Here is a 16836-nt window from a genome sequence, read left to right on the forward strand (position 1 = left end):
CGTCCTCAAGGAAGCCGGAATGTGGGTTCAGATTACGTCTTTCTAGGATGACCAGATGACGTCTTTCCATATTCGGCTTCCCTGAGGACGTTTTTTGGACTCGTTGTTTACTTAGTCTCTCTCTCTGTCTCTCTCTATTTCTCCCTCTCTCACGGCAGTGGGGGATATCTCATGTGGAGGTGAGAAGATGTGGAACGTGCACTGTCTATGTGATAGGCCAGTCTAACAAAGCAGGGTTCGACTAGATGATCGTGAGTGAAGATATTATCAAAGTGTACGGGTGATCGACAGGCGCGTACTCTTTGATAATATCTTCACTCACGTTCATCTAGTCTAGTCTCGCGCCTGTGCCGTCTCGTCTGTTGTTCTTCCTGCACACCGGTAAAAATATCCGGGATCTAGCAGCGTCGTCGTGCTCGCGCCAACAAACCCCGCGAATGTTTTACTTGCTCCGGGCAAGTAACTGTCGAACCCTGCAAAGCCAGACCTCCTGTGTCCTTATCCTGATGGCCTCTGCTCTCTCCTCTAGGGAGTGCACTAACCTGGAGATCCAGGTGGACATCGAGACCAAACCCAGCCACCTCTGCCTGACCAGCGAGGAGGACCTAACGCCCCCCGCCGCCGCCGCCATGGCGACCTCCTCGGCGGGGGGGGAGGAGCCTCAGGACTGCAGCTCCAGAAAGGGCGGGGCTCTGTCAGGCTCCATGACGGGGCTGTCGCCGGGGGCGTCGCTAAGGGAGGGGCTCCGCGACGTCACCCTGGCCCAGCCCGAGAGCATCCGCAGCGACCTGGAGATGTCGGACACGCAGTCGGACGACATCGCCGAGCTGACGTCGGACGACTGTGACTCTCCTCATCCCAAGAGCTGCAGGCCCCCCCCCCAGCACACCTGCAGAGCCCTCCACACCTCCGAAAGCCTTCACTGTCCCCCCCCGGATAACGTCGTCCTCTACGTTTAGGACAAGTCCCAGAACTCTCGGGATTGGGATTGCACAAAACCAACACTTTAGAGTTTTTTTTTAGCTTTTCTTTATTCATTGAATTAGCTTTCTGGTTTTTTATTGTTTTGCGTTTTATGTTTCAATTCACGAAAATGTCTTATACACGCAGACAGCCATCTACTTGTTGTCTGTCTGTCTTTCTATCAGACTGTCGGTTTCCTCTTTGAGTATCGTCAGGGTTCTAAACTGAGATTTAATAAAAAAAAACAAGTTTTGTTTAATTCTTGGTTCTAAAATGCCTTGGCTACTAAAGCAAAAAAAATAAAAAAAAATCTAAACAAGTGGTTAAAATTTGCCACAAGAAATCTTAAAGCAAAAATAAAATAAGAAGATGAAACGAGGTGAGATGGCACCAAGCACACCAGTGATTGTGGGTCATGTGGGATCTTTTCTCCTATGGATAGAGATGTTTTTAAGGATGTGTGAGTGTGGCATCTGTGCTAAACTTTGTCTTTGCTTTATTCTCTCTTTTTTTTGCTGAATTAACTACTGAATGACCTTGAATTTCAGTGTTATTTTTCGCTGTGTGCATGAGTCTGCATGAGATCATGTGTTTGGTATGAAAGCGTTCGTGACTTTCACTCGACGTCATAGACAGTGGTGGCCACCACGTTGACTCGCCAGTTTTAACAGAGCCTTCTGGGAAAAAAGTTCTGCAACTCACTATTTCATGATTAGTAGCTAGCTATATTACATGTAGTGACATAAAGTAGTTCCGTTGTTTGAACTGTATGCAGTGTAAACAGCAGGCAGGACAACATCCAAGCAAGAAGCGCAATTATTTTCAAGAAGTCCACTAGTTGTCCACTTGCCACCTGAATAGGGCTGCAGACGACAATTCGGGAGTCAATATGGCGGCCGCAACGAAACAGTGATGTGGTGAAAGTCATGAACACGAGCGTAGTATGTACCAAGTGAAATAGGATGTTTCGCTTGCACAGATACATGGACCTATAGGTGATTTGCACTTGAATCTTTCCTGCACAGAGGGGCTATTGCTGTGTTAGCTAGCTTAGCATGGTGATGCTGTTCAAACAGACTGAGATGCGTACAGAATTTAGACTGTGTCCTCGGCACCTGTGATTGAGACCATGCTTCAGTTTGACCTTGATTGAACTCAGTTTCAATTCACTCCAGAAATCACCTCACTGTCCACTTGGGGTCATGCAGATTGCATTCTTGCTTGAACCATGTGAGAAGTCGGTTTAAAGAGAGATCAATCTCTAGTTATGAATATAAACCACTGACAGTTCACATTCGTTATCGTGTTATTTTAAATTGCCCAATGGTGTCACCACCATGTTAATCAATTTCACTTCAACAAAGTGATTTTTGTAATGATATGTTAATATATGTTGTATTTAATGAAATACCAGACTACACGTCTTCTAGTATCTCTAATTGCATAGCCTACTTTGGGCACTAGGCTATAATGATGTTTCCCCCTTTACTTCTTGTTTTGACATTTGTAGTTGTTTATGCTGTGATAGTCTCAATTATTAGATCTCTGAAAGTCAAAACATGGAATATGAGTAACAAATGATGGACTAGTTTAGAATGTAAGATGTTGCCATAAGGTCAAATGGACAAGACCTATGTACATAGGGAATGGACCTATCGCTAAGCCACGCCCCCTTCGAAAACTCGGACAAACAAACAACGCTTCACTGACAGTGATTGATTGACCGACCATCAGATATTAGCGAGTTGTTTGTCATAGTTTTCTGCCTGTAGTGACTTTTGCTGTGATATGATTGGACAATTTCTATTTTGGGGTGTGGCTTAGCGATCTGGAAAGTACTGTACTGGAAAGTTTTCAGGTGTATAAAATAATACACTCATCCAGACCAATACAGTTAAAGGGACCACCCAACCTGGGGGTGAGTTTCCTGAAAGCTTAAAACGTACAACTAACCAGTTTAAATGATTGTATTATTAACATGAGAAGTCAGAGCATGCAGAACGTGTTGGAGGTGAGGTGACCTGGGGACACAGTTGGCCAGTAAACAAAGAGTCCAAAAGATGTCCTCAGGGAAGCTGGAATGTGCATTCAGATGACGTCTTTCTAGGACGCCCAGGTGACGTCTTTAGTAGTCCATAAGATGTCCTAAAGACGTCATCTGGACGTCCTAGAAAGACGTCATCTGAACCCACATTCCGGTTTCCCTGAGGACATCTTTTGGACTCTTTGTTTACTGCGACTGTACCAGGATCCAGGGCGATCTCCGACCAGACTCAAGTGGGGGGGGGGGCCAAGCGGTTGACAGTCGTTCACTGGGGTGACCAATGATAATCCATAACCCAAAAAACATGAGCCCCATGGTTCATTCAATTAAAGCAGGTGCACCCCCCAGCGTAGGGCACAGCCCCCCCCAGCGTAGGGCACAGCCCCCCCCTCTTCATTATCCACACTGTGCCAACAGCATCAAGGGTCTCCCTCACCAGACTGAAGTTAAATACAAGCTGACACAGCAATAGCCCCCACTGGCTCTCTGGCACGCTAGTGGTCTGCTCAAATGTTTGTTTGTGTGTGTGTGTGTGTGTGTGTGTGTGTGTGTGTGAGTGTGTGTGTGAGAGAGAGAGCAGATGTGTGTACTACTCAATCACAAAGACCATCAATAACAGTTAAATGCGCAATTCACATTCTCCACAGAGAAAGATAGAACGAACGGACTCCTTTGCGAATGTATTTGTTTGTCCCACTATCGAGTGAATTTACGAATGAGCACTTGTGCACTTTATATCAATGTTGTTGTTGTTGTTTTTTTTTTGTTGCTATTCATAATGAATTCCTGCCTGTTTCAGAAGTGTCTTCCATTGCATAACATCATTCTTCTTATCTGTGGGATTTACCAAATGAGTCAATTATTATCAGAAAGCTTTTACAGTACATTGGATGTAATAATGAAATGTTTGCAGACCGATTCATATTTTTTCTAGAAAAGTCTCACTTTCCCCACTTTGTTTTGCTGTGAACCCCCATGTGCTCCAGGGTCAGAGATGTGCTCAGTTGTAGTCGTATTGAGGAATCTCCACCAGTGGCGGACTCGGGGTGTTTGAAGGGCAGGGGGGGCGAAAAGAAAAAAAGGGCACCTACTGCACAACATGGGACCCCATCAGTGCACATGGTCAAGTTTAGACAATAGCCAATAGGGCACATCCTCTAATTTTGCCACTCAAAAGGTCACTTTAGTGTGACGTTTTTCAACTGTGGGGGCACATGGTCAAGTTTAGACCATTGGAAGGACAGCCAATAGGGCACATCCTCTAATTTTGCCACTCAAAAGGGCACTTTAGTGCGACGTTTTTCAACTGTGGGGGCACCAGGAGGGGCGGTCGCCCCCCCCTGCCCCCCCCCCCCCCCCCCCCCCGAGTCCGCCAGTGATCTCCACGTTTCTTTTCAGATAAGCTTTATGAAGTCTGCCCATACACTCGGGCAGCGATTAGTCTAGTATGTTGATGTGATTCAGTTCGGCTTCTTTCTGCTTGTGAGAAACTATCTGAATGTACCATGGATTGAAACATAACTCCCTGAAGATAAGAGAAGAATTTCCTCTAAGAACACACATGTGGATGTGGAAGAATATGTACCGGTATTAATATATAAATAGCAATATAGAAGTATTGATATGTCAATGTGTCAGTTCTGACACGGCTTCGTAAGCCCTTGTGTGGGGCAGAACACAAAGGACTGTGAAAGATGTGGACATTTTGGGGGAAATAAAAGCGTTCTTATGTTGCGCCGATATCGATTTGTTTTTCTCCTTCTGATATTGTACACTGTAAAAAATAGTGTGCTTGCTCTGCTTAAAAAAGTGAGGCAACTGCTTGCATCAGCTTTTGAAATATTACCAACAAGTCTGAATGTTATGTATTATATACAGTACTTACTGTAACCTAACTATATTTTATCAGTTCCAGAGTCATTATTGTAAATTGGATCTACTTAATTCTGGTAGAGAACTATATTAAAAACTACAGAGAGATAGAGAGAGAGAGAGATAGAGAGGCAGAGAGGGGGAATGAGAGATGGAGAGAGAGAGAGAGATAGGGGGAGGGAGAGATAGAGAGGGAGAGAGAGAGAGAGGGAGAGGAGATAGACCAAACACACACACACACACACACACAGAGAGAGAGGGAGAGTTTCTCGAAACGTTCACTATGTCGTTACTGATTGATAGCATTCAACACCCAATGGGCGTCAGGGGGGCACAAAGAGGGGCCAATCAGATCACAAGGAGGGCGGGTGCCACCCCGTGACCCCGGTAGCTCCGCCCCTGGTATGAATGTTTGTTGGTCATCTCAAGACGGTCTCACTTGTCAAAGACACGTGTAATCCGAGAAGGGTCCAGCTGCATCTGTCGTTTGGCGACACCCGGACGCATGGAGACTGTGGAGACAACCCCAACCCAACTCAACCCAACCCTACTTGGTGAAGACAGGAACCACAGGCAACCGGTGAAAATCACAGGCATATGGGCTACCATGTCAGGTAAAATAGTCTTACTGGGAATCTATAGCCTACCTTAATACTTGATGTCTTTTATTTTCAGAGAATCCACAGCTCCTGTTTGAAGGGACCGTGTTCCTGCCACTCCACAGAGAAGATCCCCTGACAGGCTGTGAAGAGTACAAGGAGGGAGCAAAGCTTCTCTTCCCACCCTCAGCCATCACTGACACCCTCCTGTTCCTACATCATAAATGTTTTTCACGCCAACTTGTTGGGATAGGTATGAAGTCAACTGCCACCAATGGGCAATACTGTGAAATTGTTGATAAAGAGTAGTCCACAACATCAGGAACACATGCTACCTGAAGAATAGGTTTCTCCACTCTCATATGGAGTAACTCTCCCATGTCACACTGTGATGGTGGTCATTGTAGTCTGTCTGGGATGGAGGATGTCAGTGTAGTCTCTTTCAGAAGGACAGTTTAGTCTCTCTGTGGTGGAGGGGAATCTTGGGGGAGTTGTTACACAACACATTCTTGTCTATTTATTTATTTGTATTTTAAATAATTAGAGCAACCTGGTCTCACACGGCAGACGTTAGAATTCGACGTTTATGGACAAACGTCGAATTCTGACGTGAGATTGCATCCAAACGTCGAATTCCGACGTGACATTGGGGTAGCTCGTTCTGATAGCGCAGGGGTGCGCCTGTTATGTGCGCCTGTCTGGGCTTCTCTCGGGATTATTCCATTTTGAATTGCACTTGCATTAATTAGTTAGGCCACATTTAGGGTTAGGGTTAAGGTTAGGGTTAGGGTTAGGGTTAGGGTAACCATAGGGTTTCCAATTCAAAATGGAATAATCCCGAGAGAAGCCCCAACAGGCGCACATAACAGGCGCACCCCTGCGCTATCAGAACGAGCTACCCCAATGTCACGTCGGAATTCGACGTTTGGATGCAAATGTCACGTCGGAATTCGACGTTTGGATGCAAACGTCGAATTCTGCCGTCTGCCGTGTGAGACCAGGCTGATTAGAGTTAGTAGATTTGTGACAGCCCCCCAGTGTGTCTGAATTGGAGTCCTAGTATACTGTACTTCCAAATGGTTTAGCATGGGGGGTCAGGTTCAGTACTAGATTTGGGCCGAGGTCCAATAGTGTCCTACCTACAAAAGGTTTTGTACATATAATCATTTTGTTCATATAATAATGTTGTACACATAATCATTTTGTTCCTATTTATAATAGTTCCTGCAATTTCCTGTAAATGTCTTTATCAATTAGTAATCCACAGTATGATTATGTATTTGTGTATGTTCTTTTTTAAATAATAAAATGCTGAGACAATACTATGACATTCATTGTGTTCTTCATATTTCCAAGTCATCTTAAGACCCCCCCCAAAAAAAAACTCTCATGCAGTACCACATAACGACACCTGGGGTCGCTTGACACAACGGCAGGCGGGGAACATAGGACCCTTTTTCGGAAGCGGGGAACATAGAACCCTTTTTCGGAAGCGGGGAACATAGAACCCTTTTTCGGAAGCGGGGAACATAGAACCCTTATTTTTTTTTTGCTAAGAAATCGGGGAACATAGGACCCGGGGAACATAGGACCCGGGGAACATAGGGATGACCCCGAAGAATGTTACTCTGTGTACTCGTACATTGATGTAATAATTCATGCAATCAACTTCAGAATGAGAAAACAACACATTTATGTAGGTGGGTAATTACAGCGGACGGCACTGTAGCTGTGTTCTCTGAACGACACTGGGGGTGTAGCTGTGTTCTCTGAACGACACTGGGGGTGTAGCTGTGTTCTCTGAACGACACTGGGGGTGTAGCTGTGTTCTCTGAACGACACTGGGGGTGTAGCTGTGTTCTCTGAACGACGGTGCTGCACAATGCACAATGTTGGAGCAGGGAGGTAGCGGGGAAATGTTTGCATTGTTTGAAACATATCAGACACACACACGCACAACAAATGTATGTAGGTAGACAATTACAGCTTATCAGGCAGCGGAAACCGCAAATATATTATCAAGTGACGAAAATACACTTGATTAGACTACATTATCAGGCGTTTAATAGCGTTAGCGTGACAGTGCCTGCTTCAGAAAAGATTAATCACTATCAGGCTAAATCCAAACTTTGACTTGATTGCAATCTTGATTAGGCTTTATTCATAGGCTATTTCAACTAGCTATTTCTAATGCAAAGAATATTATGATATCATACTATACTATACAATATGATATGATCTTCTTTTTTTCACTTTATAATTTTTTTCCTTAGTATGATAATAATAATGATAAAGTATCATACTTCATATAAGTATCATAAAGTATCATACTATTATTTCTATTGTTGCTAAATAAAAAATGTTACCTTAATGCTTTTATCATGCTTGTTTTATTTCATTAACAACCTCACTTACTTGCTCTCTGTATGTGAAAGCAGCTGGTGAAAGCGGGAACAATTCAGCAACCGACCAAATGTTTTTTGCTTTTATTCAGAACATTTTTAATGAATTTCAACGTTGTTGAGCGCTGCTTGGCCTCCTCCGAGTTCCTTGGCCCTCCTCCTCTTCTCTGGATTGTGGGGTGACCACGCGTACTAGCGCCGGTGAGTAGACCGTGTGTCCCTCGTCACTGATCACCTGCAGGAACTGAGCCTGACCCTCTTGACCCTCTCTCATGGTTTCCATGGGAACGGAGAATGACAGGAACCCAGGGGGGTCGTCCCTCCTGACCACCGTGGCGCGAGGGTGGAGGCCGGATGACGCTGTTGCGGTTGTGGTCGGAGGGCTGCCGTGACCGCTACAGCCCACAGAGACCTGGTTGCCGTCGAGGAAGAGGAAGTAGTTAGATTGATTGATTGATTGATTGATTGATTATACGTTATTGTCCCCGAGGGGAAACTTGTCTTGGGCATGGTACTTTCATGCTTCAAGTGCAACAGAGACGATACATACAACATACAGTAGGCAAAGTAAACAACAGGACAGCAACAAACATTGAGTGACATTGGCAGCAGTTTCCACCTGGACATGGCATCATTTGGTATAAATATATATTGCACATAACCCTTCAAGTGGTGTTTTCGAATATTGCACATGGCCCTTCAAGTGGTGTCTAAGATAAAGTGCAGGTGCTGGTGATCATGTCCCAATCATCGTTTCTGCTTGAGCGAATTGATTAGTTTAATGGAGAATGGGACAAATTATAGTTTTAAGAGCTTATAATTACATCTTGGCATGCGAAGCCTTCTACCTAGGGGGAGAACTTCGTATTCTGTGGAGAGCGGATGTTGGGGGTCTGCGATGATCTTATTGTCCAGGACAGTTTTTTCATATAGTTTATTTAGGATCACATAGTCTCTTTCACCTACAATTTTCATGGCTGTTTTGTGAATGCTGACTAGTCTGTTTTTGTTGTTGTACAGTTAAGTTGCCAAACCACACAATTATTCCATATCTGATAACACTTTCAACAATGGACTGATAGAAAATTCTCATGATCTGCTTTCTCACCCCATAAAGCCTGGGTCGCCTCAGGCGATAAAGCCTATAGCTGATCTCCTGGTTGTAGATGTTTGGCTGCTGGGGAGGAGGCTGTACAGGTGCAGGCTGTACCCAGGGCGTGAAGGTCCTTCCTGGGCTCGTCTGAGCCCGGTGCCCTGGTTGGCCGCTCCAGGAATGTGGGGACCTCTCTGCTAGAAGCACGTGTCCTGGACCAAAGTTTTGGATGTAAGCCCCGCCGTGGAAGGGAGGCTGAGACAGCAGCCTAGTGGACAGGGTGCCCTCCTCTGACTCGCTGGCCAGGTGGTAGAGGGTCCAGATCTGATTGGTGTTGCTCTGAGGGACAGGCTCCGTGGAGCGGCCTGCTTCAGTAGGAACCCTCTGTGAGATCTGACCCTGGTCATCTGGAAATTATACAATAATAATAATAATAATAATAATAATAATACATTAGACTTATACGTATAGCGCTTTTCTAGACACTCAAAGACGCTTTACAACGCTTTTTGAAAAGGTCGGGTAGTAATAATAAAAAGAAACAAATAATAAATAAAAGAAAGTATAGGGGTCTAATTAAGTTTTAGATGTACTACTCAATCAACTCTGTATACTGCAAGTATATCTAGATTTCAGGCGGAGAAGCGGCGAACAAGCAACGGCAGCGTCGTCTCTCGACCGGCATTTAAAAAACAAAACAAAAAAAGGCTTGTATATGTATATCATATTGATGATACAACATCAAAAGGAGAATATTGAGTATGTTCAACTTAATTGACGAAAGTAAATATACTTCAAATATAATTGGGGAAGATAGTTATATTATCAAAGCTAAATGTCAGTATTCTAGAGGAAATGTACCTTGTCTTGTCTGCACACCCTGTGATTGTGTGGAAAGTCATAAAACCAAGGCAGTAGAACATCTCTCTGTACCTGTGAGAGAGGATGTCTTTGGAGATATTCTTGGCGATGTGTGTCTCTCTGGTGTCCCTGCTCCCACTACCACTGTTTCAGAAGGAGCTCTATCTGTGATGTCACTTCCTGAACATTTTGCACACACTGCTGATGAAATGCCTCCAATCGTAGCAGTTTGTGACTCTGGTAGGTCTGCCATTGATGGGGCTTTCTCAGGGATTGACAGTCTTTGTAGGTCCACAGTAGGCACAGAGGGAACCCTGGTCAGACTGGATTTAGATGATGCCTTCAGAGATCCATCCGAATGAGCTGGAGATAGAGAGAAAAAAGAACATGAGAGAAATCAATTTGTGTTAACGTTTTTTTCCATTATCGTCTCTGTCCTAACCATTAATAACAGGGACTGGTGTTCGTAAACAATCTTTACAAAGTAAGCTACTCATACCTGAAACAAAGGATGTTTGTGGAGATAGTCTGGGAGACGTGCCTCTCTCTGGCGTTCCGGTCCCCAATCCAGCTGTTTCAGAGGAAGCTCTTTCTGATAGGTCACTTCTGGAGCATCTCGCAGACACAGCTGGTGAAAAAGTGTCACTGAGAGACCCAGAGGGAACCCTGGTCAGACTGGATTTAGGTGATGCTTTCAGAGATCCATCCGAATGAACTATAGGTAGGGAGATAAAAGAACATGAGAGAAATCAAATTGTGTTAATGTTTTTCCATTATCATCACTGTTCTAACCAGTAGTAATAGGGACTAGCATAGGTGAAAGTGGGCCGGAACGGTCCGGTGCTGCGTTCCGGCAAGACTTTCTGTGCCGGAACGCCGTTGGGGGAAGAGATGCAGCTGCCTGTCAATCAAAATCCGATTGCTGCAGAGTGCAGAAGCAATCACGATTCACGATCCATAATTTCCAACAAGGAAACACATGGCTGACGTTATGTTATGAAAGAACCTGTGTTCAAGCGAGCTGCATGTAACGTAGCAATTATGGAAGCATATAGTGGACTTTATTCAAATGTTAATGCAATTTGAGATTGCATTTGCATGTTCCACTTTTGCATGCATTCTTTCAGACAATATTCAAATTCAAATGCAATTCTAATGATTTGCATTTTCATTTTCATGTACCTGATGTGCACATTCGCTGTCAATATTAAAATGATAATGCAAAGCCATTTGACATTTAATTTTCAAAGTCATGCGCTGCTTTGTAGCTGACAAAATTCAAAAGTTCATTCTAATGTGAAAATTACTATGCAATCCCAAAATGCCACTTTTGCCTGCGTTATTTGAGTCAATATTCAAATTGTAATGCAATAATGTGATACGCAATTGCATTTACATGTTCTAGTAAACACATCCGCTTTGTAGCTGACCAAATTAAAATGTTCATTCTAATGTGAAAATGACTATGCAATCCCAAAATAGCATATTCATTTGCCACTTTTGCCTGCGTTATTTGAGTCAATATTCAAATTGTAATGAAATAATGTGATTAGCAATTGCATTTATATGTTCGAGGAAACACATCCGCTCATTAGAATTGCATTTGAATTTGAATATTGTCTGAAAGAATGCATGCAAAAGTGGAACATGCAAATGCAATCTCAAATTGCATTAACATTTGAATTGAGTCCACTATATGCTTCTATAAGCAAGCCGTGTTGCCAGATTGGGCTACTTTTGGTCACACTGGACGGGTGGATTCGACAGCTTTTAGACTGGTTGGGCTGGAAATTGTCAATTCCATCTGGCAACCCTGGTAGCAAAATATGTGCATACGTATCTGGTAGCCTACTGGTACTTTCAAATCGCATCGTATTATTATTATTATTATTATTATTAATAATTACAATTTACAATACAAATACAACAATTGGGGGTCCCTCAAAGAAAATGTGGGCGCACTGCGCGCGCACAACATCAACCTCCAAGGCTTGATTCTGACCCAGGAAAAACCCTGGTATGTACTGTATAACATGATAGCCATCTATGAGCAATGCACTGTATATAAGATGATGACCAAGGGTCTTTCTGCTGCTGACCAAGGGGTTGAGTTCACTTGATGAGGCCCAATTTTATTTTAGACTCTGTAGGCTACTGTATTTGTTTATTAAGACTTAAGATATATTATCTGAATTTCTCTTGTTTTATCAAATGTTCCAATTATTTTCATTTCTTGTGCTGGTTTAAAATTGCAGGAAACTAGCACAAATAATTGTGTGGGAGAGAGGGGCCGCCGCTACCAAAACGTGCACAGTTTTGGGTCGCTCCACCACCAAAAACTCTCACTCCAAACTTTTGGTGAAACTTGGCAGCCCTAAAGTGTTTCTAATTTCGACACCAACACCACAATGTGTGTGTTCAGGGATGCATGAAGCTGGGGGCAGGAGGAGAACAATATGAAACGATGAAGGTTGGGGTAGTAGCCTATAGTTCCTGTAAGAAACTCAAACCACTTTCACCCCTGGGGACTAGTGTTCGTAAACAATCTTTACAAAGTAAGCCACTCATACCTGAAACAAAGGATGTTTGTGGAGCCCTGACCAGACTGGATTTAGGTGACAAATCTGTAGCCGTCAGAGATGCATCAGTATGAACTGTGAATGGAGGGGCAAAAACAACATGAAGGTTATTATGCTACCATAGATATACAGATATTGATATACAGTACATACTGTATATTCCTTGAAAAAGTCATAAAACCAAGGCAGTGGAACATTTCTCTGTACCTGTGAGAGAGGATGTCTTTGGAGATATTCTTGGCGACGTGTGTCTCTCTGGTGTCCCTGCTCCCACTACCACTGTTTCAGAAGGAGCTCTATCTGTGATGTCACTTCCTGAACATTTTGCACACACTGCTGATGAAATGCCTCCAATCGTAGCAGTTTGTGACTCTGGTAGGTCTGCCATTGATGGGGCTTTCTCGGGGATTGACAGTCTTTGTAGGTCCACAGTAGGCACAGAGGGAACCCTGGTCAGACTGGATTTAGATGATGCCTTCAGAGATCCATCCGAATGAGCTGGAGATAGAGAGAAAAAAGAACATGAGAGAAATCAATTTGTGTTAACGTTTTTTCCATTATCGTCTCTGTTCTAACCATTAATAATAGGGACTGGTGTTCGTAAACAATCTTTACAAAGTAAGCTACTCATACCTGAAACAAAGGATGTTTGTGGAGATAGTCTGGGAGACGTGCCTCTCTCTGGCGTTCCGGTCCCCAATCCAGCTGTTTCAGAGGAAGCTCTTTCTGATAGGTCACTTCTGGAGCATCTCGCAGACACAGCTGGTGAAAAAGTGTCACTGAGAGACCCAGAGGGAACCCTGGTCAGACTGGATTTAGGTGATGCTTTCAGAGATCCATCCGAATGAACTATAGGTAGGGAGATAAAAGAACATGAGAGAAATCAAATTGTGTTAATGTTTTTCCATTATCATCACTGTTCTAACCAGTAGTAATAGGGACTAGCATAGGTGAAAGTGGGCCGGAACGGTCCGGTGCTGCGTTCCGGCAAGACTTTCTGTGCCGGAACGCCGTTGGGGGAAGAGATGCAGCTGCGTGTCAATCAAAATCCGATTGCTGCAGAGTGCAGAAGCAATCACGATTCACGATCCATCATTTCCAACAAGGAAACACATGGCTGACGTTATGTTATGAAAGAACCTGTGTTCAAGCGAGCTGCATGTAACGTAGCAATTATGGAAGCATATAGTGGACTTTATTCAAATGTTAATGCAATTTGAGATTGCATTTGCATGTTCCACTTTTGCATGCATTCTTTCAGACAATATTCAAATTCAAATGCAATTCTAATGATTTGCATTTTCATTTTCATGTACCTGATGTGCACATTCGCTGTCAATATTAAAATGATAATGCAAAGCCATTTGACATTTAATTTTCAAAGTCATGCGCTGCTTTGTAGCTGACAAAATTCAAAAGTTCATTCTAATGTGAAAATTACTATGCAATCCCAAAATGCCACTTTTGCCTGCGTTATTTGAGTCAATATTCAAATTGTAATGCAATAATGTGATACGCAATTGCATTTACATGTTCTAGTAAACACATCCGCTTTGTAGCTGACAAAATTAAAATGTTCATTCTAATGTGAAAATGACTATGCAATCCCAAAATAGCATATTCATTTGCCACTTTTGCCTGCGTTATTTGAGTCAATATTCAAATTGTAATGCAATAATGTGATTAGCAATTGCATTTATATGTTCGAGGAAACACATCCGCTCATTAGAATTGCATTTGAATTTGAATATTGTCTGAAAGAATGCATGCAAAAGTGGAACATGCAAATGCAATCTCAAATTGCATTAACATTTGAATTGAGTCCACTATATGCTTCTATAAGCAAGCCGTGTTGCCAGATTGGGCTACTTTTGGTCACACTGGACGGGTGGATTCGACAGCTTTTAGACTGGTTGGGCTGGAAATGGTCAATTCCATCTGGCAACCTTGGTAGCAAAATATGTGCATACGTATCTGGTAGCCTACTGGTACTTTCAAATCGCATCGTATTATTATTATTATTATTAATAATTACAATTTACAATACAAATACAACAATTGGGGGTCCCTCAAAGAAAATGTGGGCGCACTGCGCGCGCACAACATCAACCTCCAAGGCTTGATTCTGACCCAGGAAAAACCCTGGTATGTACTGTATAACATGATAGCCATCTATGAGCAATGCACTGTATATAAGATGATGACCAAGGGTCTTTCTGCTGCTGACCAAGGGGTTGAGTTCACTTGATGAGGCCCAATTTTATTTTAGACTCTGTAGGCTACTGTATTTGTTTATTAAGACTTAAGATATATTATCTGAATTTCTCTTGTTTTATCAAATGTTCCAATTATTTTCATTTCTTGTGCTGGTTTAAAATTGCAGGAAACTAGCACAAATAATTGTGTGGGAGAGAGGGGCCGCCGCTACCAAAACGTGCACAGTTTTGGGTCGCTCCACCACCAAAAACTCTCACTCCAAACTTTTGGTGAAACTTGGCAGCCCTAAAGTGTTTCTAATTTCGACACCAACACCACAATGTGTGTGTTCAGGGATGCATGACGCTGGGGGCAGGAGGAGAACAATATGAAACGATGAAGGTTGGGGTAGTAGCCTATAGTTCCTGTAAGAAACTCAAACCACTTTCACCCCTGGGGACTAGTGTTCGTAAACAATCTTTACAAAGTAAGCCACTCATACCTGAAACAAAGGATGTTTGTGGAGCCCTGACCAGACTGGATTTAGGTGACAAACCTGTAGCCCTCAGAGATGCATCAGTATGAACTGTGAATGGAGGGGCAAAAACAACATGAAGGTTATTATGCTACCATAGATATACAGATATTGATATACAGTACATACTGTATATTCCTTGAAAAAGTCATAAAACCAAGGCAGTAGAACATTTCTCTGTACCTGTGAGAGAGGATGTCTTTGGAGATATTCTTGGCGACGTGTGTCTCTCTGGTGTCCCTGCTCCCACTACCACTGTTTCAGAAGGAGCTCTATCTGTGATGTCACTTCCTGAACATTTTGCACACACTGCTGATGAAATGCCTCCAATCGTAGCAGTTTGTGACTCTGGTAGGTCTGCCATTGATGGGGCTTTCTCAGGGATTGACAGTCTTTGTAGGTCCACAGTAGGCACAGAGGGAACCCTGGTCAGACTGGATTTAGATGATGCCTTCAGAGATCCATCCGAATGAGCTGGAGATAGAGAGAAAAAAGAACATGAGAGAAATCAATTTGTGTTAACGTTTTTTCCATTATCGTCTCTGTTCTAACCATTAATAATAGGGACTGGTGTTCGTAAACAATCTTTACAAAGTAAGCCACTCATACCTGAAACAAAGGATGTTTGTGGAGATAGTCTGGGAGACGTGCCTCTCTCTGGCGTTCCGGTCCCCAATACAGCGGTTTCAGAGGAAGCTCTTTCTGATAGGTCACTTCTGGAGCATCTTGCAGACACAGCTGGTGAAAAAGTGTCACTGAGGGACCCAGAGGGAACCCTGGTCAGACTGGATTTAGGTGATGCTTTCAGAGATCCATCCGAATGAACTATAGGTAGGGAGATAAAAGAACATGAGAGAAATCAAATTGTGTTAATGTTTTTCCATTATCATCACTGTTCTAACCAGTAGTAATAGGGACTAGCATAGGTGAAAGTGGGCCGGAACGGTCCGGTGCTGCGTTCCGGCAAGACTTTCTGTGCCGGAACGCCGTTGGGGGAAGAGATGCAGCTGCCTGTCAATCAAAATCCGATTGCTGCAGAGTGCAGAAGCAATCACGATTCACGATCCATAATTTCCAACAAGGAAACACATGGCTGACATTATGTTATGAAAGAACCTGTGTTCAAGCGAGCTGCATGTAACGTAGCAATTATGGAAGCATATAGTGGACTTTATTCAAATGTTAATGCAATTTGAGATTGCATTTGCATGTTCCACTTTTGCATGCATTCTTTCAGACAATATTCAAATTCAAATGCAATTCTAATGATTTGCATTTTCATTTTCATGTACCTGATGTGCACATTCGCTGTCAATATTAAAATTATAATGCAAAGCCATTTGACATTTTTCAAAGTCATGCGCTGCTTTGTAGCTGACAAAATTCAAAAGTTCATTCTAATGTGAAAATTACTATGCAATCCCAAAATGCCACTTTTGCCTGCGTTATTTGAGTCAATATTCAAATTGTAATGCAATAATGTGATACGCAATTGCATTTACATGTTCTAGTAAACACATCCGCTTTGTAGCTGACAAAATTAAAATGTTCATTCTAATGTGAAAATGACTATGCAATCCCAAAATAGCATATTCATTTGCCACTTTTGCCTGCGTTATTTGAGTCAATATTCAAATTGTAATGCAATAATGTGATTAGCAATTGCATTTATATGTTTGAGGAAACACATCC

The 16836-nt window shown here is 42.9% G+C and overlaps 1 protein-coding gene across 1 annotated transcript in view; it reads left to right on the forward strand.

The window, feature by feature from the left end:
* Positions 1 to 959, forward strand: part of rnf19b (ring finger protein 19B) — a gene marked incomplete at both ends in the record, with an annotated part of 15770 nt that extends 14811 nt beyond the window's left edge. Inside the window, one exon of the mRNA XM_080531926.1 lies at positions 530 to 959. Within this exon, the coding sequence (XP_080388052.1) occupies positions 530 to 959 (430 nt within the window). The remainder of the gene's footprint in view (positions 1 to 529) is intronic.
* Between the last annotated feature and the right edge of the window lie 15877 nt (positions 960 to 16836).

The sequence above is a fragment of the Nansenia antarctica genome (genome assembly GCF_963989245.1).
Source record: "Nansenia antarctica genome assembly, chromosome: 5".
NCBI classification, from domain to species: Eukaryota; Metazoa; Chordata; class Actinopteri; order Argentiniformes; family Microstomatidae; genus Nansenia; species Nansenia antarctica.